The sequence below is a fragment of the Zonotrichia albicollis genome, chromosome 1 (assembly GCF_047830755.1).
Source record: "Zonotrichia albicollis isolate bZonAlb1 chromosome 1, bZonAlb1.hap1, whole genome shotgun sequence".
Classification (NCBI taxonomy): Eukaryota; Metazoa; Chordata; class Aves; order Passeriformes; family Passerellidae; genus Zonotrichia; species Zonotrichia albicollis.
In genome coordinates, this window is record NC_133819.1 from 63,262,714 (window position 1) to 63,286,737 (window position 24,024).

Here is a 24,024-nt window from a genome sequence, read left to right on the forward strand (position 1 = left end):
AAAAAAGATACCATCTTGCTACACTGAAGAAACTGAATTTTATGTACTTTACTAATTTCTACTCTATCATCTAACAATACTCCCACATTAGGATTTTACAAAAAGAAAACTGCAGATGAGGCTGCCCAGAAAAAGGAGAGCCTAATTATAACTGCATATAGAGAGTATCCCTCTAAGCAACTTCACTACTTATATTTAGCAAAAAGAGTAAACCAGATTGTAAGCCAAGTATAATAATCTGATGAAATTGCTTTTACATTACATCAGGGCACATATCTTTTCTTTCCAGCAACCATTCAAAGAAATATTCCTTCAAAGCAGAGCATCACAGTGTTATGTTCTCAAAGGATTTGAACAGCAAATGTCCTCTGTGCCCACCAAGTCTGTACTCAGCAAGCTGGGCTCATCCTGGGCACTTTATTTCCCAGGCTTCACCCTCCAGCTCTTACTATGGGAGTTGAATAGTAACCTGAGAACCAGGAGAAAAATACCCCAAACCAACCCTCTCATAATGGTTCTCTTATCTCTAGAAAAAACCAGCGTATTATTTAGAAGAAAATGATGTAAAATGGGAGTACCCATAAGCATGCACATCCTGCTTAAACAGATCAGTATGCAGACCCAAAGTGATCCAGAATCCAAAGAGACTTAATATAAAAAAATTACAGAGCATGGAAATTTTGAAATAGCTTCCTATACAGTATTTTCCTCCAAATAAACAGGTTGAACTTACATTTTGTGCAAACTAATCTTCAAAGTAGTCTGTAAATTTGGAATTATTTTATGTTAACATCACATCACATGATTTGCTTGGACTTCCATATTTTTATGTGTACATCCTCACACATGACCTGACAAGATGCACAAACAACAGGATAACTGAGAGTTGACAGCCCAGAAAACTCCAATATTCTTGATGCATCTGGCATGAAAGACTAGGGCTACCAAACAGTGACTAATAATTTACAAAGTGGCAAAAGATCTAATCCTGTAAACCATGGCAGTAAAGAGATCTCTCCAAGAACTAACTGAAACCTGAATTACAATCTGCAGAACAGCAAAGACAAAGATTAAGAAGTTGCAGATATTGCTTTCTTGCCTTCTATTTCCTCTCCAGGAAAAATGTATCTCCTTGCTAAAAAGTAAGGGTGCAGTAGCACTAGCTGAGAAAAGGGCAAAGTGCTGTACAGGCCAAAATGGAGACACTGCCCTCCTAAAACAACATTTAACTAGGTTGAAGTCATGTTACAATTTAGTAAAAAAAAAAAAAAAAACCTGAAATACCTAATACTTGTCTCTCCACAGTCAGTTCTAAAGAAAAACATACTTTTGAAATGTAGCTTGATGAATGCTGATGTTCAAAATATCCTAATGAAATAAATGGACCTGGAAGGGTTCAGCACCTTTGAAACCTCTTGCCTACTTACACCTCTTTCCAATACCTTGTCAATCAAATGCAGGGGAGGAAGGGCTATAAATTTACCAAAGCCCAAATTTAAAGACAATTAAAGACAACTAATCCTGTGATAAAAAGGAGAGTGCCCATCAAAAGCCACACCATGAAGCAATAGGGTCAATTCTAGACACAAACTTGAATATACCTCTGTAGTATGTGATAAAAAACACCCACGTTCTAGCTTTTGGTGCTAATTCAATGCCTTTTAAAGGCACTCAATTAATTTAAAACATAAGAAAAAAAAGAGACACCTTTGGTAAAGTGATTAGTTCAGACTCCAAGAGCAGACAAAAGACAGAGCAGAGAGAAGAGTCTAGAGACTGAGGTGTAAAATTACAGATAAGTACCAAATATACTCAGCAATTTCTTAGCAGAGAACCTAATAAGGATTTTAAACAGATGACATTTGCATTTGCAGTAGTCAGACTGACAGAACAGATGTGCTAAAACCCATTTAAAAAAGCCCCAATCTGAAAGCCTTGTCAAGGTTTGTTAGGGACACGATTTGCACGTCTGCAAAATGAGCTCAACAACGTCTCTCTCTGAGAAAGAGAAGTGCATTTTGAGAAAGAAAATGAAACACATTCACATTGTAAAAAAGTGAGGGAGTTAATATAGTCTACTTCATAATTACCTGCATTTTGAAAGTGAGTAGAAAAAAGTATATAAAAATAGTAAATGGTTATCTTAAAACGACTCTTTTCATGGCCCTCTGATTTCTACTTTCAGTGAATGTCAGTGAAGTAGGGAGCCTTGCTGAAGCCAGCTGTCCCAAAAGGACTGTGTAACACCTTCTCTCAATTTGCACAATATCTCTAGTTTCCTGGGACATCAGGCAGTTGTCTGTAATGCTGGGCAATTAGGCCTTCAGTTTGCACTTGAGTGAATTTCCTTCCAAGTTTGTGATTTATTTTCTACTGCACACATTTGCTACTTTAGCTCCTTTGCTGCCTTCTTCCAACCACAGTAATTATGTATCTACCTGTGCTGAAAAATCAAGGTTTGATTACAGAAAAAAGTAATGGAGGCTCAGAGAGGCTTTTGAGTAGGTCTGATTTTAATGGAAAAGGGAGACCCAGTGAAAAGAAACCCCAGAACTTTCTGCCTGACAGAGCTGTGGCTTCTCTGCTTGCAGACCAAGTTTGCTGGCCTTCTGATGATATTGGAAAGCTCCAATGTTTCAGTCTGAGTTACGAGACAGTCTCAAATGAACAGCAGCAGCCACCCACAATTAATGTTATGCTCCTATCTCAGGACACAAACAAAAACAAACTGGGAGGCAAACCCAGCTTTTCCTCAGAATTATTCTGTACTCCAAAACAGAAAGGTATAGTCTTTCAGTCTAGCTCTAAATTTCCCTACTTTTCTATTTGTCTAGATTTTGGGTTTAAAGTCTCTTATCAAGCAGCAGCAATAGGAGACATAAATATAAACTTTGATGAACATCAGAATCACTTCACAAACCAAAAAGGTGAAAGAATATAGTCTGGGCAACAAAAGCAAATTTGGAAAACACATTACCAGTCTAAAGACTTTTTAATGGGTATATATTCACATTGCCGATTATTCAAGCAATTACAAAATATGACATTCGGATCTCAGGCTTCTTTAACTCAAATATATTCCAGTTGTTTGCTTTTACCATCAAAAGTAAATTTCAGGGGATTAAGTTTCAGAACTCCAAGATAATTAAAGCTGTCTTGCTCTTTTTGCAACTACAAACATCACCTTTCAGAAATATAATGTATGCTGAATCTTGAAAGTTGAGATAACTTGAAAAACAACTCACATTTTGATATAATGACACCAAAAAGAAGACTTTCTGATAAAAGACTACATTTGTCTCTGGATTAAATTCACTTAGCAGCAATTTCTAGAAGTCCTCTATTTAGCTGCAAACTCATGCAGGAATTAGTCTTGTGAATAGTGCCTGCAGACTACTCTATCAGTCCCCAGTGACCACAGACCAGGGCACTAGTTCTTACTTAGTCCTTACAGACTGTGCCCACCCTCTACATTAATCAGTACATCCTCACTTTATGCTGTTGCTCTCTAGAACAGTTTAAAAATAAATTCTCAGGAAATATATCTCTATATCTCTATCTGTATATTAGATTTCAAGATATATGCAGATCGGCAAATCCACTGCTCAACAGTATTTTCCTGAATAGTCAGACTTACTGAAATTTTAGTGCAAAAAAGTACAAAATATGATAGAAGAAATTTCTAAAAAAGAAGCGTAAAAGAAGCCTTCTGTATTTCGGTTTTTCACAGTCTAATGGATTTGCCTTTCTTGCTTTATATTCTATGCATTTTTCTATTAATCTTGATAGTAAACCAAAAGTGTTGGCACATGGTTGGGGAGAGTGGCTCAGAAATACAGAGAGTTGCATATCAAAAGCCAGCACTAGAACATCAATACTAATTTTTAAAATTCATTTCTATTGCACATGCCTGCAGAGAGTCCTCAAAAAGAGGAAAAATGTGACATTTCTAACTTCACAGACACAGAGTGTCACGAATGCTCCATTCTTTTTAAAAAGATAGTTTCAATATAGAGAGTACTCTGTCTGGAGTACTCTTGGAGAACTCTAACTTCTCTAAAAGGTATTCTGCGCTCAGTAGGATATAAATAAATCCCCACTCTGAAGAAGATACCTCTGCAGTCACTCATGGCTCTCCAGGGGAAGGAAAAGCATTTTTTTCCTTCTTGGAGAAAAAAAGCCCCAGAGTGTTTTGTTTGCCTGATTGAGGAAAAGATTCAGAAATCAGTTGGTATGTCTTTGAAGTTCAAAACAAAAATTATGACATAGCTGTTTCTTTTCCTTTTTCTTTTCCATTTTTACTTGCTGGACTAAATTTTATGTGTTTAGATATTTGAATGCAAGTTATTAAACACTTAACTGATGACCATTAGCATTCTTTGATGCATGGCTTTACTTCTTCACCTGGTCACCCTATATATATTGCTTTAATAAAACTTTTTGTGAACTTATTATTATAGCAGATGTTACACTCTAGAGACAAAGGTGACATTTGGAATCTACTGATAAGTCCTTGTACATTTTGTGTAGGAAGCTTCTAGATAATTTCATGGCCCCAGCAATAGAGAAAGGAGATCTAGGGTGTTCTACTTTTGGCTTATTTTACCTTTTTGATAAATGGGAGATAGAAATAATCCCTTTTGGCTATTAAAGTAGTTTAAACACATATTTATTTTTAGCTTTTCTGGCTCTAGCCTCTGGACTTGTCTGCAGCCATGTTAAGTTCTGGTAAATTTTGTGCTGAGATCTTTATAGGAATATCTACATGAGAATGTAATAGCTGGCTGCTGTCACGAGAGCAAAGTCTACAAACGAAGACTCTATGCTCTTAAGGGCAAAGAAAACAACCTTTCATTTTACAGATGAGCACATGTTCAAAGATCCAAAACATTTTCTCTACCTTGCATGGCTTCTTTATCCTGCTGCCATATAGTTCAAAGATTTTTCCATCTTAATATCTGGAGACTATTTTCTAACAGGAACTACTAGATAGTTTGGTATTTTCTTAATAAGCATGATAAATAAAGTTTATTATTCTTTAAAATCAAGACATCAAACCAGTTTTCTTCCTAGTTAAGTTCACTACAAAAAAGCCCTGGAAAAAGACGTATGACATACATTACTGCATGCTCAGTGACCAGCTGTTTTAAATTTGGGTATTAAGTAATTCACTCTTTGCTGTGTGCAAGAGCTGAATGATTTAATAAATCCCCATATGCCCCAACATGTGCCAGCTATACTGGGTTATTGAAAATCCAGCTGCTGTTATGATAATAGATTCCAATGCTAAAACTACTGAAGAGAATAATGAAGCAACTTCAAGTCAACTAAGACATAAACTGACACAGTTCCACTAAAGATACGTGGGAATACAACACATCTGTTAATTAAAAACTAACACTGATCCATAGTCACATGAAATTTAGTGCCAAGAATTCATGGGCATTGTTTGTGGTGGAAAATTAATGCAAATCAACCTGTATGAAGACAAGCAGCTCCATTTCCATCAGTTGTCCTAGATGCATAGGAATGTCCTATAAATTACACATTCAGTTTGCAAAACAGATTCTATTGTGTCACAGTTGGCTTTCTTTCTTACATATTGTAATTCCCATGCAGCTATTAGATGACATGTTTTACATAGCTAGACTTCTCAATTTTTCAATTATCACAAAAAAACTGATTATGAAAGTTTGGTTGGTTTGATGTACCAATATTTGAATATAAGATAAGAGTCAAAGGTACAATGTCACTGCCTTAAGTCATTGAACAAGCACACAAACAAAGGAAGCAGAAAAAGAGAAAGTAGCCAAACAAGGTGTCAGAAATTATTCTCCAGACACATGGCTTTTTTGACAATCAGTGCAGAAATATCCATCAAAATATGTCACTATTAACTTTTTAAAAGATAAGAAAATACTTCCTTGGATATGAAATTATTACTTGCAGTTACAAAAGCTTTGCAGGTAGATGCAGCTTTCATCTTTGTGTCAGCATAAGCAAATACATTAATGATACATTCTTTCATTTCTCACAATTAACTCTGTTGTTAAGGGAAATAATTTTGCAATTAATCTAGAACTCATCAGTCCCCTAAGCAAGATTAGAGTGTTACTATATTGATGCAAATTTACATAAGATATAGGACATAAAATACTTATTAGAACAAACAAACACAAAACCAACCATTTGCTGGAGCTGGATCATCTCCTGTACACAAAGTGTGCAATGCTCTAAAGCCACATTAAAGACAACTTCAGTAACTCCAACTTCAAGCAATCTATATATAGTAGTTTATGTATAAAAAAAATCATTTAAGAATGCATTTTTTGGAAAGGACTAGGAATATATTGACAAATTAAAAGCATGTCACGCAGAGATTTAAGATGCTTATAAAAGCTTGAGCATAGGGGCCAACCACATCAAGGGGCTTACAGAAAACTCAAAGACTTTGAAAGCTTAAAGGACCTCATTTTTTTCATACCTTAATTATGAAGTTGCAAATAATTGTGTTTTCAGCCACATGTTCTTGACATTGCAACAAACCCAACACTGTCATTTTCTCAATTATTAGTAGACTTACTTTTCTTTAAGGAAATCCACTACTTGTTTGAAGTCTGCCACACAGTATTCTCTTTTCATGTCCATGAGCACACTGTCAGAGGCTGACTGGACTGGTATGTGTAGAAAAGCATACACTCTTGGATGATTGAGAATCTTGGCCATTTCCTGAGAGTTATTAAAAGAAAAAGAAGCTTTAAAGCATTATGAAAATAATACAGAAAACTCAGATTAATATATGGGGTAAGTATCAGCAGTAATACTACTAAAACCCAAACAATACTAAATTGCCCCAGCCCAGTTTGAAACAGTAGGGACAGGTGAAGATATCTGAAAGCGATTTTTTTTTAGGGGAAAATAAAAATAAAGCAAAGAAATCAAATTTCCTTTGAGATAGCGATCACAAAGGGATCACATTCCCTATGTAGCATTGATTACACAATTAAAAGAAAATTTTAGAGGCAAAGTATTATCAAAATTGGTAATTTCAGACAGTGGCTGTTTTCAGAAGATGGCAAGGATTAGTTGCTTTCTTGTTGGAATAAAGTAACTTCTTAGATACCAAAATGAGAATGTCTGTAATTGGAGCATCCCTAAAGTCAGCCAGTTGCTAATTAAGGTACACCTCATCACTTGCAAACATGCTCCGATACTGGTCTGAAATGTTGCCTGTGTTACTTCAGAGAAAAGGACTGAAATTAAAAGTGCTTGGCTATAATATGAATAGAATTAATCAGGGGCAGCTTAAAACTGGAGCGACAGCTTGGAAAGAGACACAGGATGTGATACATTTTGTACAAATGCAAAAGGTCAGGGGGGGGAAAAAAAATTAAAGGTAAGAGCAAAATGCAAAACCTAATGAAAGCCAAACCAACCTCCCAACAGAGGCTTGGCAAGGAGAAGGAATGTGAGACAGAATAGAATATGGTGGTCCAGTTTCTCTCATTTTTATTATTTAACCAATTAAGGACATACAGTCAAGCAAAAAAGTTTAAGTATTTTTTAAAGTTGAAAAATTTAAAGCATTGAGATATGGTACCATACTGCTTGTTAATCTTTGTCCTGCAACCAATAAGTGAACTTGGGCAAAGAACCATATTCCATGAACAAGCCGGTCTTCACATATGGTTTTTGATTTTCCCTTTCTCCCTGAGCTGTGGGCATTCAGGAAATGGCCTGGGACTGAGCGCTGCTCTTCTGCCAGTGCACTCTGTGTGCTCCAGTCAGGCTCACTCAGGCCATTTCTACTGTTTTCTCTGTTGGCACAGATACTCTGGCTGACAACACATACTGCTGCCATATTTACTTTTTAAGCTGCAACTATTTACAAATTCTTCCAGACCATTAATCAGCAATATTAGTTACGCATCTAGATTTTCTCTCTGTATTTCTAAAAGGCTGCCCTAGATTGTTCAAAGAGAAGGCAGACACCCTCAAGACTTTTCATTTGCAGGAGCTCAGCTTTTAAAAGCATTGATTTTTAGAACAAGAAAAAAAAATGCTCTCTCCATACTCACTTTTCATCTGACAAACAGATGTGTACAAAACCCGAAACTCTATCAAATCACTTCTGGAAGCAGTTTTGAAAGTTTCTGTCTAAGATCTTATTACATAAATGTCTCAGAGAAGTGGTTACATTATTCAAGGCAACCGCTACTCCATCTCAGGTATGTAAACTCAATTTGATGCACAGAATTGCACACAATTTGATACACAGAAAGGCTGTGTGCAGTGAACCTGGCTCTCAGTGGAAGCTGGAGGTAGCTGGTTTCATGAAAAAAGAGTGAAGAAAAGGCCACCATGCATCCACACAGATTTTGTGTCCAATTCAAATGGAACTATACTTATCTGTGCCCTTAATAATTGTAGATGTTCAGCTAGAAGATATTTTCAAAAATGAAATTGTACAGAACAAGTACCTAAAAGTGGGAAACTTTCTTTTTTTAAGCTTTAGAAAATCTTGTGAATGTAATTTATATGAAGCATCCTTGTAGTCATCTGTGACTTTTCTGTCTATCAGTAATCAAATATATTTCTAAAATATGGAAAATATGAGCTGAAAATTAAGCTACGGACCACAAGCCTATTATTCTGCTTATCTCTTGGTTCCAAGTACTTTATTCAGTTTTCAAACACAGATTTATGATATAAGGAATGAACGAAAGTCATGTTTCATAACGTGCCTCTAAATCTGCCAAGTTCTTAAAATAACTCACTCTATGACAGAGGAAAAAAAATTCTTTGCCCTTCCTCTCAAATTTTGCATCTTCTGAATAACAGACTCTTTAATATGAGATCAGTTTGTGAATTCTTTTTGAGAGTAATAAATCATTAGAATTTCTAGATATGGAAGTGTTATTTTAATTCAGCTTTTGTAAGGCTGAGAAACATCTGATAGAACAAAAACCCAAACAGATTCACTGTGTCTGTTTGTTTGTGATAGAAATATTCGATCTTAACAAACCCTACCTTGTTTTACCATGAAGTTTTGATTTTTAAAGTCACAAATGTGGAAATTCTCTAGTTATATGAAAATGTTGGTTTTATTTCTCATATTCACATTAAACAATGAAAATGTTATGGTGAAATGTGAAGAATGAAAATCAAATTCTAAAATCTCAATTTTCCTCCTCAGAGAAATCAAAAAAACCAAAGCACCCAACCAACCCCAAAGCCACTAGCTGCTGGTCTGACAGTAACATGTAGAATCCTGCTGGTCTCACAGTTAATCTCTTTCAGGGGGCCAAGAGGGAGCTTTTGACTGCACTTCCTGTAAGAGGAACCAAACCAATAGTGTCCACCATCCAGTGTTAAACAAGACTAATCAGAATTGCTTCTTGCAGTTATCCCCCATGTAAAAGAAAGAAAACACATGTTTTCTGTGATCACTGTTGTCGATAACTTTCAGGATTAAGAACGCAACTGTTGTCATTTAAAGTAATTACCCTTGGTTCTGTACCAGTGGGATGTAAAATGCCTGGCATTAATTATCTGAACTTTTCAACTATCCCTACAGATCCCTGCATACAATAAAAGCTACAGCTGTAAGCTCAAAAACATTATTGATTATTCCACTGCATCATTTTGGTTCAGAAAGATACTCCATATCAAAAGAACTGGCATTCCTTAGAGAGTAAATAGCTTGCCATGTGTAGCAGAAATTCACATGCAATACACACATGGTCTGTCTGGGAACACTAACACAGCCTAGCTGCTGTGGTCATAGGTTTCAGGGATCTTATGGACACTCAAAGCTCCTTCTAAGATGGAGGCTGCAAACAGCTCTTTATACTGTGAACTTCTTTCTTTACTTGATTTCTGTATCTAAAGGTACACAAAATGCACTGCATGTGCTTTGAATCAAAGATCCTAATGATAAACTGATTCCCCAGCAGGTACCTGAGGACTGTAACAATTAACTTTGTGAATTTAGCACAACACAAATTATTCACACAAACCAAACACAAGACTGAAACACCTTATGACCCACTATTTCATTGTCACTCACTTCTGCTGGTGGTCTCAAATTTACCTTTTATAACCAGAAATTCTGAATGAGCCATTCAGAAGGAAACAGAATAATGAATTAAACAAAAGCTTTGCTTGATTGCATCAGAAATCTGGATAAATCAATCTTCCAAACTTTGCACCTTTCAGATAGAAATATCACATTCTGACCTGTAGCTTTAAGGTAAGACTGTTCCAGTCTTATCTTTCATCCTCCCTAGCACTAAAATAACACTGAAGTTCTTTGCCACATAGGTTTGATTAAATTACAACTACTCTGCACTTAACAGTCATACTTAGTCAATGCTGACAGATTTTCCCATACTACAGATTGCACATAGAATATCAGATTTCATCACTGAATAAAACTATTAGTTAATATCCCAAAGAGTATATGAAGGACATCACGGGCTAATGCATATTTTTACTTCATCATGTCTCAACGTTCCAAGCTTAACATCTATTTCCTGTTGATTTTCTATAATTATATACATTTTTTTTTTCTGAAGTGCTGTGCATTACTAGGTATAATTACATGTTTCAGTTAGAAAAAAAACAAGAATTTTATTTTCATCTGGAAATAATAAATGAACAACGTTTGAAACTATATCACTGTGAAAGAAACTTTCTGTCTTTCATCATGACTGAAACAGTGATTGCCTTTTCTTGCTATTCCCTGGAATCTGATAATGTGTCTATGAATGAAGGGATGCACTACACAAAAATGAAATATCATGTAGGAACTTAAAGTTTAAAAAGTAGCACAATTTGTTTTAACCTGGCTCTACAAAAATAGGCGTCATCTACATTTGGAACATAATAATGTATGTGAAGCATCCTTCAGGATACTGATCACATATGAAATATTTTTTTCCAGTCCTTAGCAGCTGGAGTGCATTAGAATACAAAGCACATTACTAGAAAGATTTCTATTTAGTCAGTGTATTTTATCCTAGCAATTACAATACACAAATTTAACCACCTAACCAGAAAATCACACCTCCTGTTTGCAGTGACACCATGTGCAACCACAGAAAATTGCAGAGACAATAAACATCAATATCTCTGCATCTTTATGGCAGTACCAGCAAGCTGTTCAGACAGCAATTCTTTCCCCTTACCTAAAGCAGGCAAAAATCCAAGTATTTGAATTCTGTCTTGTGTTTGAGTCACGATAATGTGAATAGCTTGCTTGCTAGCAAAAGGATTTTGTCCTCTGCCAGCAGTGAAGCCCAAAGAAATCCTCGTCCACATGGAAACATGACAAAATGGCACTCCCTCAGAACTTCATCCCTTTGTGGCAGATATTACTTTGGGATATGTCACGAGGGGTGTCTGCTGGCTGTTGTCTTTCAGAAGCTGAGCCGTGCTACCACCAGCACAGTCTGGATGAAAATCAAGTGGCTGTGGCCCATTTTATAAATTCCTCTGCTGCAGTGCAGCTCAGGAACAGATGTGATCTTGTGATGCAGGCATGGGAATGATGACACAGTTATGATCCAGTCTGGAAAACCCATAGCAGTTTTGTTAAAACGAATGAACAGAGAACTCTCCCCCATTTCCCACCCCCTGTGAGCAATGGGGCTTTAAAAAACTAAGAACATGTGGGACGTCCCTGAGGACACTGGTTGGAAGGCAGTGCCTCTCCTCATCTGTGTATGAACCAGGGGAGATGCGCTGAAGCCACACGATGGGCAAGCTTAGAGGCAACCCCTACCCCATGTAACATGACATGACATGCTCAGGTCTTTATCCTGTTATTAGGATAAAGGCAGGTCACACTGGAGCAGTTCAAAGCCCATGCAATTCTAGCCAATGTAATTTGAACCTTCAAATCAAATCTTTGAGTTGCCAGATGGAGGGCAAAAATCTGTTTTGCCATATGGGAAAAATGCCTTCTACATTACCAAACAGAAAACTGGTATTAGCTCAGGCCACCCTTGGAAGTGGATATAAACCAGACTGCAAGCTGTGATTTGCTGATAGGAAAACTAGCTGTGAGAGTCATATGCTCAGCCCTAGCAGCTCCCAGCTGTTCTCCTAGGTGTGGGATCTCTCTGCTGCTTCCAGCCTCAGAAAACAGACAAACCATGGCTAGATAAGCAACTTTTTACTTTTTCCTCCCTCACAGCTTCATATGTGTTAAGCCTAATCTCTTAAAAAAAAAAAAGAAAGCAAACCATGCCATACCAAAATCACCTAATAGGCACTGAAGAGCTTGCCACATCTTCCTTTATTAAACAAGAGCACAAGCTAACTCAAGTTCCTGCACAAGAAGTGATATTCAGATAATATCACAATACAGTAACTGCATTTCACAGTCCAAAGCTTCAGCTGAAATTTTTCACATCTCTTCCCATGAGTGAGTCCACAAAGGAAACACACACCAACAAATACGCTAGGTACCTAATTTTGTAAACCTAGGTACCTATTCTTCTAAACACAAAAATATCAATAATTCTATTCTGTTAACAGGTAGATACGGTTCTTTGTAAGATTACACATGTTATGTCCAAGAATAAAAAGAAATTTCTTGCACATACCATTTATTCATATTTTCTGACAAAACCAGTAACTCCCAGTACAGACATCTTAAACCTTGGTTCCTGAAATTCTTCATAATAAGCAAGCTGGCTTCCCTATCACAATTTGCTTCCAATATTAAAGCAGACTGACTTTACATTGGGTAAAATGTTATCCATCTCCATTGGGTGGATTGCTTATTACTCAGCCTGTGATGAACCACGAGCCCAAGCACATCTGAGTCTCCACCTCACCAAAACAGAGTGGATTCAGTGACACCTTCAGCACTATACCACACTAATTTCTGTGCACCATGCAGGAAAATGGTTCAGTGCTTTCAAAGATGAGAACTGTTATTGTTGCTGCTGCTGCAGCTATCGTTACAATTCTGAAGAGCCTTTGTGGAGCTTCAGAGTGCTGTTTGTCCAGTTCCAAAAATTGATTCATTTCAAGGTAAAGTGTATATTTCATTAATGGTTACAGCGATGGTTTAATGACTTCAAACCAGCCAACCAGAGCTCTAATATGAATTACTTGTGAAATTATTAATTCTGACATGCAAGAAAATACACTTTTTAAAAAATTTTCTCTATGGTTCTCCCTAATTTCTCACCATTAAGCACTCCTAAAATGAAATATTTTTTTCCAGAAGTAAATTAATACTCCTTTTTCAATATGTATTAGAAACACCTATTGGGAAGGTCCCTAAAAAGGTGATTTATTGCAACAGCACACTGCTACTTCAAATAACTCTCTGTCTCAATCATACTTTATGCTAATAAAACCTTGAAAACTAATTAAAGCATAGAGGCACACACAATAGGCAAGTAGGATTGTCACACTACCTTTTTGTCTTCAGAAAGCTGAATGAGTGAAATGAATTGCTAGTTTCATCCATACTATGAATTTGTTCTCCAGCTCAAAAATGAGAATCCCATAGGATAGAAAAGAATTGATGGTTTCTGCTCAGAAGGAAGACATAGAATGAATTGCACACCCCTCCAGAGTTCATCTGTACCTAGATGGGGCAGTGCCAGGGAGCCTCTCTATTGTTTCCCTTCATTTCAAATAAGCAAGTACGAGATCTAAAATAGCAACTGCTTTAGCAGGTTCCAGTAGAAGGAAAACACTAAAAGGTTTTAATCAAAAGTTAAACTTTTAGGCAAATACTATCACTTTTCTTTTGTGAGCTGACCTAAATTTCATAGTAAAACAGAATAAAAATATTGCAAACCATAATGATGAGATTTATATCATAGAATTCACATTTTTCAGTAACCCTTGCCATTTAACAGAGCTAAACCAATTGAATCCAAGAATGAGAAGAGATTTTACATCTTTTTCTTGATTAACAGTGGTACAACAACACAAAGCAAATATTACTGTGCAGTTTTATTGAAGTTTCTAGAACACAATGTATTTTATTTTTCTCATTTTTAAAGAAAATCTTCACCTCAAGAAAATCAACCTTTTTTTTTTTAACAAATGGCAAAGCCTAACGAAGCAAGCAGTCTTACTGAAGATTATGTAGATGATGCTGCAAAGCACAGGGAATGTGACAGCTCATCTATCAAAGAAAACAAAAGGGTTTATGCATCTAAACTAAATAGAAGCTTTTGAAACAGCATGGAGAGTAGTTGGTAGAACTTTTCTTATTATAATATAAATAACTAGGAAAGTGAGATGCTATTTATTTAACAATGAATGCAGAAATATTAAAAGAAGATGGTACAGTTTTTTATGCAAGCCCTAAGTTTGACAATAGCTTCTTCTACCTCAATGCCCTGAAGTGCATGGCAACTGATAAAAATCCTGCTTTTATTTAGCACAAATGCACTATCCCATATATGCATTTCCCATTCTTTTAACATATTGCTCAATTACTGGTGATTTTTATTTTCTGCTAGTAATTCACCAGAAGCTCCAGCTCCAAAGGACTGCTGGGATGAGACAGTATTGTAAGTAATTGACAGCCTGACACTCAGCACAAGATTGAGTGTGGATCTGTCTGCATTTAAATACTCTTCATTCTCAGGCAGTCTAACAAGCAAGAGCAACATTCATACGAGCAAATCATAATTGAGGTACAACTAATATGCACAGATTTAACTGGTCAAGCAGTGTGCTACTTAATGTTAACCCCTTTTTGCAATACCAGTTTTTATTCACAGATTATTAAATATAGAAGAGCACTAGATGCATGCATAAAATATTCTGTTGTGATAGAAAACTGAATTTTGCATAAATAAAGCCAGTTTTTTATGTATCTCAAAGCATTTTTTCTACTAGTGTTATAAAGAACATGAGCTCCATTCTCAACAACACAAACATTCCCTTCCATATTGTCTGGAAGGAAGCATTTATTGTCCAAAGTTCACAATTTGCTAAGGTTTTTGAGAGAACCCAATATTCACAAATACAGCATAAAACCTTCAGGAAGAGTAAAATGGGTTCATATTTTGACATTTATTAAGCCAAATCATATTCTACCAGCTGGAAACGAACATGTCACCAAGCATTTACAGACGATAGGATCTGCTGTGTATGTGATGTTAGAATTCTAGATTAGAGAAAATGGCATGACAAAATGTATCCCAAAGCACAGCAGAGATTCATCCATTTCCCAGCTCCATAATATAAAAAAGTACATTGACTCTGGGGTGAGCTCATGTTCCCATGACACTATGTCTTAAGAAGTAATTTAAAGGAAATGTGCTATATTTGAAAACCCCAAAGACAAAGAATGCTTTGAGAGGAAGCAGAGGAGAGACAGACCATTTTAGTACTAAAAAACAAAAAGCAGGAATATGGAGAGTTAGCAAAGATGCATATACAGCTTCCATAGGACAAACAAGCATTTAACATAATACCAAAGGAAATAGTAAACATCCCTTCATACCTCACCTTTTATTTTTTTCAGGAGGACAGAGGCAATTGCCCCATCTACCTCCCTTTAGTATCTGAGGTTCCTTTCAATTATACTGCTAGCAAAACAGAGACAGTTTGCATAGAGACAACTTTGTAATTACAGCAAGAAAAAGTTGCATGGTCCACCGAGTACAAAACACTACAAAACTCACAGTAATAAGAAGTCAGGGGCTTAACTATTCATTTATTTAAATGTATGCTGCAGTTTTCATTTTTTCTGGTCAAATCAACAGATTTTAATTGGCACTTTCAAAAGCAGCAGTCTATGAAAATGACAAAAAAATCATACTAGAAACAAAGCAAATACATGCCCTAAAGTCCTTTTAATTCTTGAAATTATGCTGCCCTTTTATTTGCCATTGAGGAATGTGTGCATATTATTCCCTTTTTAAATGCATTTCAAATCAGCTTACACTCGAGGTTATTCAAAACTTGAGCTTATGCACAACGCTCAAAAACGCTTGGTGCACTCAGAGGAAAAAGAGGACAACAGAGAAAAAAGAAAAGTGAATTAGTAATTTTACTGTAATACTGTAACAATTTCCTATGTGCTGTGTCAGGGCACGTTTGAGGGAGCCATCTGTAGGGTATCAGCTTCAATGAGGTTAAGAAACACAAACACCGAGCTGACATGAAAAATCAAAGCAAAAGAGCAAAGAAATACTACTGCAACTCGTGGTACACTTGGCACACCTTCTGCATTTAAAGGCTCCGCTGCCATGCAGACTCCATCTCAATGGCTGGTGTATCACTCAAATGTCCTGAATTAATAACGGAGATACAGCCCACAGATGGCATATAGTATGGTTTGAGACAGACTCATTTTGACAGGTGACAAAGACGACTACTCATCTAGTCATGTGAAATTAAGCACTTACGGGAATGGCAGGTGTGAACTGCCTCCTTTATACAGATTTGGAAGCATCCCATCACTCACAGAAAGTGCCGTACTAAAATCCCAGACAATTCTGGGATTATGTTAAATCCACAAAGGAGGCAAGCTAAGGCTGAGATGTGAGTCCCTGCCCTTTTACAGTCTGGATGATCTAGAGTCCCTTGTGATTTGGACACAGCCCTGGATACTTAAAATTAAGCTTCAACCCAAGGAAAAGTGAAATATAGTCAAGGCAAAATCAGTATCTAACACTATGCCACAAGCATTAATTTCAAGCTGCTATACATTTTGCCTTATTTTTTACTTTTCAGACTAATTCCCATTCATCATTTATCTACTACCATTGCTTTAATGGATTTTTCCCAACCCTCCCTTTCCATCAGTCACTGGAAGTGGATGTTAAACACTCTCATCAGAGCACTAGCGAGTAGCTTCATAATATGACTGGGGAAAAAATGTCTGGAGGTTTCCTCTAAAGCAGGGTGTATTCTTTATGTGCTTTTACTACACGTTGATACCATGGGGTGATAAAATCTTTGACATCTGGCAGTGTGTGTAACTAGAGCAGTAGCTCTGTGCAAAGACATATGGGCAAGAACACACAGGGAAACCACACACAAATACACTCCTTGCAGGTTTTTCTAGGACTATATAATGGATTCTAACACTAATCTTCTCCTTCACATTATATAAAACAAAAAACATTCTGGGGCAAATTATTTTTCCCTGGCCATAGTCCATGGCTGTTTAGTATAATTTTCTTCCACGTAGATAAAATCCCAAGTTTTCCTCAATATCATGTTGCATTAACATTTTAATATAGGACAGACACCGGGCAAGGGCGTGTCTCAAAAATCTCAGTTCGAGACCAACCTTGAAACAAGCAAGCTATATGCTTCATGCTGTATCCATTCAAACAGACTGCTAAGACTGTGAGAGCACTCTGGAAAATTCAGTACTACCTCCATTGCTTGGCCAGGTTTTACCTGAGGGGAAAACTGAGGATGTCTCCTGCAGGTAAACCAAACTCCAAGTTCTTTCTCAGTCTTAGTGACATGACCAAGAGTTTGAGTCTCTGGTGCTTCAGTTTCTTTGAATACCCCAAATAATCCTCTCAGTGACAACAGCAAAACCTCAAGCTGGAGAATTCCTGCCAGGAATTGCTGTGTTCACTGTGATGTGCCCACTGAAAGCAGCAGCGAAATTTTGAAATGCAGTTCCCCATGCTCCCTTCACAGCCATTGGTTCGTTCAGTCTGGGGTGAACTTTGTAGTGGACAAACTAAATTAGCTTCCAAGGAAATCAGAGCAGTAGCCATAATCCAGGTTCACGATGAATGTACTCCATCCACATAGGTGGAAACAGCAGGATTCAAACTAATGGTATGTCTTTGAAACAGCTTTGGATCACGAGCATCGGGAAAGTCTGATTAAAAGAATTATATTTATTTTGAAGTAAAGAGTCCAAAATGCAGATAAATTTAGATATTTGGTAGTGGCTTCACTACCATATTCTGTGTTTTCCTCATCTCCTCTTAATACTTCATACTGTGCACTAATGTAAGCACAGACATCATCTGTGGCTAAAGAAAATAGCAGATAAAAAATCAGGGACTTCAGATTATACCCTGAATAATTATGATAAAGGATTTTTGTAAAGACATAGGTTAGTATCCAGCATGCCAAAAAACATCTAATATTTTGCATGACTATAAAACATTGCATGGTTCCAAATATATCTTTCTTTTTATACAAGAAGGCCCAAGTGAATGCAGAATTTCTAATTTGAAAGCACGTCTGCTTCTCATCCCAAGACTATTCATGCTACACACGGCACTACTACCACCATATTTACTGAATAAAAAACTGAAGTACTAAATTCACAGACCAACAAACAAACAAGTATACAAGTACAGTAAGGATTTTCATGAGATTAACAATATCCTCTGAAATGACAAATATCTCCAAGTACAGAATGGCATTTATCTGAGAGCAGTAGCAGAAGGCATGGTTATGCTATTTTAAATCATATGAAAACTTACACTGACTCCCTACATGACACAAACTTGAGTTTGAATGGCCACTGGCCCAGACCCCCAAATCTACCAAGCCTTGCAGCATAAGAGCCTTATTGCCCACTACAAGCACTCACAGCTTTTCTTTGTCCCCTGCTCTGCTCTATTCCCACCACTCCTGATCCAAGGGAAATTGTCTTCTTCCTCTCCCTGTGCTGGCCTCCATCAGTGGAACAGCAGAGCTGTTGGCTACCATTTAGTGGAGACTGTGAAAGTGATTCCCAGACACTGAGGCAGATGAAACATTCTCACCTGCAGGTAAACTCCAGTAAATATGGAAGAAAAGTGAATGAATCAAAATTTTTGCTTTTAGGCTGAGTGTCTAGGGAAGCTCTGTCCAGATCTCAAAATTAATTTCTACATTTAGAGGACTACTATTGCTCTATGCCACATATAATTTCTAAAGTGAAACAAACCCCTGCCAAGCAGTTGCATGTGTACAATTGTATGCCAAAAATGTCTGGTTTCTAAAATAGATACATGATTGGAATGACTTTGTCCTTTGTATTGCATACAAAAAGTGACACAAGATTAATACATTTTCCCAGGTAAATTTTTTTCACAGAAGGCCAAACAACATCATACTTAGAAATATGACTTCTAAAAAGATCAGGAATTTCAATTAATAAAAATCAGGAATTTCAATTAATAAAATGCAGCACCTTTTAAAACAATTAATGAAAGATGTCTGCAACAAAAACCACATCTTCATATCTTAGGAGATAACAGATCTACATCTGGATTTTATCCTAATCAACTGACATGAGGGTTAATCAGCTTCTCACTTAATTTTGGTCTTTTAAACAAACTACAGTTGTACCCTTTCCTCAAATGGAAAGTTAAAAGCATTTTGCCCATAAAAAGTTTCTTTTGTTTGGTGAAAACGTATACAGGAGACTGCTTTCATTCCCCAGTGATCCTTCAGTGAGAAGTCTGTAAGCTTGGAAGAGGAGATTAAATAGAAATGCAGAAAGCAAAGAAAAAAAAAAAACCAAACATTGTCGCTAATTTAGTTTGACAAATCAGCAAAATTATGTCACAAAATTTCAAGACCAGAAATTCTTGGTCACATGTGACACACAGAAATGTGATTGAATAATCTTTAGAAAAATCATATAAATTGGAAACTGCATGGAACACTGAAGAGGATGAGCAACAGCAGATGTTGCTACTGCACAGAAAGGCTGCTGTCTCAAACACATGATCTGCACAGCAACATTCAAGACACCCATTTTCAATAGGCTTCCATGAATTCCTCCGCCTGTGCTATGACAACTAAAGAAGCATTTTCTAAGAGATAAGAGTACTTTTCCTAAATGAGTAGGTAGAAAAATAAGTCCTACTTACAACACCTTCTGGAAAACTTAGAAACAGGAGGACTAGATATCATAAATTTACAGATTTGTGACATGCTCACACTTACTATGATTGAAGAAAAGCAACATTCTTTCCACTTTCATGGATTATATCAAGGGTGCCCCTTATCTCAGCAGAGCAGTTTGTTATTTACAGCAACTGTTTTTTCTATTTTTTTAAGCTTTGAGAGCACTCACACAATGACCAGCAGTGACAAAAGCAGCAGTCTATGCCAAAACACTTTTAATAATGTGAATGAAAAATGAAAGCAAAGGAACTAACTGTGAAAATTGCTAAAAGCTTGATTTGCTTTTGTAAAAGATGCTGAAAAATGTTAAAATACAAAGAGAAAAGAAGAAAAGCTTATGGCAGTTATGAGAGTCCCAGATACAATGCAAATTCTCAAAAACACTACTACACTGCTTCCTAAAGGCTCCTATTCAGAGTGCTGAGTTAAAAGCCTCTCTTAGTGAAGTATATGCTAAACCAAAGAATTAAATAATAACCTTGCAAGTTTCTTGCAACTTTCTGCAGGTCAAACTCTTTAGCTGGTGAAGTGAAAACCTGCTTATTCCTACCAAGATGAGATTCCCCTGGCCCACATGCTTCCACAATAGCCTAAGGTGCAGTTATAGCACTCTGATGAGAAAATACTGTCCTTGACATCTTAAGAAAATAAGAGGGCAACTATTAATGTTACACTATATTTGGGAAAGCAGCATGGATATCAGCTACTTATCCGGGTAGTAAACATGCACATGGTTACAAAATTTACTTTCAACTACATCCTTCCCTCCTTTTTTCCTCCTCTTTACAGTTATGTTTATTCTGTAGACAGTTTCTAGGAACTTCAATAAATTCATTTGTGACAGAACCCATCAAAACCAACCTACCTTTCAGAAGAAACTCACTTCCTCCACTGCATGAATAAGCTACACTTTCAAATTCACACTGTTATATACTTCTAATTTCATTGAACTGCTTTGTTACATTTATTTTAAACACAGATATATACTTACATTTCTATTTCTTATCAAGGAAGTCATAAACACACTAAAAATAGGATAATGAATGCATCAATTGAGTGAGACCACTATATAGTGTTTCTGGAAATATTTGTCTGAGGTGCAGCAGGAAGAAAAATTCAATCTCATAGTCCATCACTTGCAAATGACACTTCCTTTAGTTCTTGGAAACACTAGATACACACACAAATGAACATTACTACAATAAAATCCTACATGTCAGAGATCTCACTAATATTATAATTCCAAAATTACTTGAGGATCTTATTATCTCAATAACTTGCTGTGTCAGGCAAACGGCTTTACACTGTTAGTCTAATGTTGTAAATGCATTTTAAAGTCTATGGTGTTTTTAAGCTACTGCTTAAAATGAAAGACACTTCACATAAGGTTCCATGCTGACTCACTCAATCAATGTCCATGTTGGCATATAAATGATTCCCTTTCTTTCCTTACCTCCAGGTGCTCTAAAATATAGGGAGGGTTTGTCATGCCAAGCCTCAGCATAGCTCCCTCAGGAATAACTTCAACCAGCTTCCACAGAAGCGTGGGGAGGTCTGTGCCAATGTCTCTGCCATAAGCCCCTGTGTCTTCACTGGTCAGCCATATCTCACAAACACCCTCTGTGAATAAAAGAAAGAGATAATTAACAAATCTGTTTTAGAGCTGTTTATTTTATCATACAGCTGCTCACTCTTTTAAATGCAGTATTTCACATGGCTATTATGCAGCCAGACTGGGCATTCAATTGCAAAGGGGAGGGAAGGAGAAGGAAGGCTTATCCCATGGGTAGCAGTGGGTTATTAAGTTCATTTTATGAGCACAAGAGTGCTACAACAATGCTGTAAATTATCATTGCTGTGGAGTGATTAACATTCACAGCCAATGACTAATGCTGTGCTGCCTCTACAGCAAGTCAGACAAGTTTAATACTCTGTTTTATTTTTTGAGTCTAATTCATTAAACACCGCAAGAGACATCACCCGAGCAGAGTTTGCACTAATGGTTATTACAGTAGTTAGCTTATTAACTGGTAAGCTTCCAGTAAGCAAAACCAGCTGTAAAGCACTGTGACTGACATTCCTCCTGAAGTAACTATTAAAATCTTGTATTCTTTAAATTATACAATTAGTAATGCAATATTAAGGTTGCATTGAAAGGTTAGTGACCACTGCATGACTGTTTGATAATATGGGAAAACCTGTTTCCTGGCAGTTAATGCTTCATTTTCCATCAATCAGAGCCTTAGGAAGTAGTGCATTTGATTTTTATTGTAAATAGCAACTTCGAACACTGGTATTTGGTAATAATATCCTCATACCCAAAGAGAGAGATTGTACCACCCTTTAACAATAGTTGAAAGCACTGAGGTTTCATGCAGCCACTTCTGCCAGCCTGCCCAGCTTTCATCCTTTTTTTTGCCATACAATCCCTCTACCCTTCCTTACCACCCTAAATCAAGAAATAAGCCATCAAAAACAGTGTGTGTGTGAAGAAAACACCTGTGATTTACAGTAAGATAAGATACCATTACCTCAGTGAAGAGCTAAACTTCTAAAACCAATCATGAACTGGTAAAAGAAATTATCAAACACTAGAAGGTGCACAATTCATCAAAGCACACTTTGGGCCAGCAGAGAATGTAACAGAAAATGTAAATGTTTATGTTACAAATTTATACTCAAATGAGGAAAACTTAAGCACATACACTGACTTTAATCACATAAAGACCAATAAACCTAGAAACCAAATGTTTTACAAAATGTAAATCCAAGACTGCTACTCCTAAATTCACACTGCAACAATAATGGCAGAGAGCAAGCCATGCTGAGCATCAAAGTTAATCCTGTTGGCACAGAAATGTTTTCAAGGTAATTTATTACTCAGAATGAAAAATGCTTTACAATTTAAGGTTAACTGGAAAACTTCTTACTTTTTAAGCTTTGCTTCAAGAATAGGTTAGTGAAGGAGATGTACAATTTGTATCTTGAGAGAAATCTGCTGTAAAGCATTCCTGAAGTACAAAGTGCTCTTTGGTCGACCATTTGCAGTCACAAGTTTGTAGTCACACTCAAGCTGAGCTCCCTGTGCAGAATCTGCCTGCAGGACACAATTACACTGTGGATTTCAGTGCACTTGCTAATGTTTTTGGAATTCATCTCACCACAGGCAGTACCCACCATGAAACATACTCTTGGGTTTGCTGCCTGCCCTACATTTTCCTGAAACACATGAAGAAAGAAGTGAATTTTATATGCTGTATGTTAAAAAATAAGAGAAATGTAAGGAATCTAAATGACTGATAAGGTCCTGTTTTGCTTAGTTTGGGTTTCTCTATATGAGCCTCCAATGCCATAAGAGCACCACAAAACTTATTGACTGGCTGAGTTTCTACTGTAAGAAAGTAATTCTCATTTGCAAGCTTTCAATCTAAAGAGTTGCATGCGGCTTGGGTTGGATTTCCTTTTTCTTTTTTTTTTCATGAAAATGGCTAATGGAATACTGCCTCACAGTTACCAGATGAACACTAAGGAAAAAAAAATAAATCACTGGCTAGGAATGGAAATAACATTCCTGTGGAAAACAACAGCGAGCTTTTAAAGCTGCATAGGTGGGGACCATTAGCCCCCTGGTGGGCTGAAACTTCAAATTAAATCACAAGAAGAGGAAGCAGCTGTAATAGTAAATCAGCAACAGCAGGAATAACTGTCTCATCTGCTCTCCGATCAGGGTGTTGAACAACAAGCAATGGGAATAATGCATGCTGAGAGATCCAAGGATGCAGTCCCTTACCGGGGGCAGGGGGGCGCAGGGAGGGGGAAGAACACCTGTATTTTAGGAAAAAGTTCATGTCCCAGTTTCAGGTTGACAAAATGGATCTTCAAATACTGAAAGCTACTGTGAGTGATAAATATTTACAAGGAAGATCATTAGGATAAATCAACTTTGTACATAACTGTGTGAAAGAGGTTTTGAGTGGACTGATTTTAGGAAATTATTTTTTAGTCCTTTGTATCCCCAGTTCAGGAGCCTAAACTTACACCAGGTAAGAAGAGAAAACAATAGACCTCTCAAGCAGTATTAATGAAGTCAGTCAACACCTCTCATTTTCAGTCCACCCCTCCAAATTCCAGCCCTCCACAGGAACCTGTTTA

General features: G+C 36.8%; 1 protein-coding gene across 2 annotated transcripts in view; it reads right to left on the minus strand.

Annotated features, from left to right (window-relative positions):
* CDKAL1 (CDKAL1 threonylcarbamoyladenosine tRNA methylthiotransferase) overlaps window positions 1-24,024 on the minus strand; it is a 381,082-nt gene that overhangs the window by 123,106 nt on the left and 233,952 nt on the right. For both annotated transcript variants that reach the window (XM_005481774.4, XM_005481775.3), the window contains exons 10-11: window positions 21,326-21,492; window positions 6,584-6,729 (exon numbers count right to left, since the gene is read on the minus strand). In XM_005481774.4, the coding sequence (XP_005481831.2) occupies window positions 6,584-6,729; window positions 21,326-21,492 (313 nt within the window). The remainder of the gene's footprint in view (window positions 1-6,583; window positions 6,730-21,325; window positions 21,493-24,024) is intronic.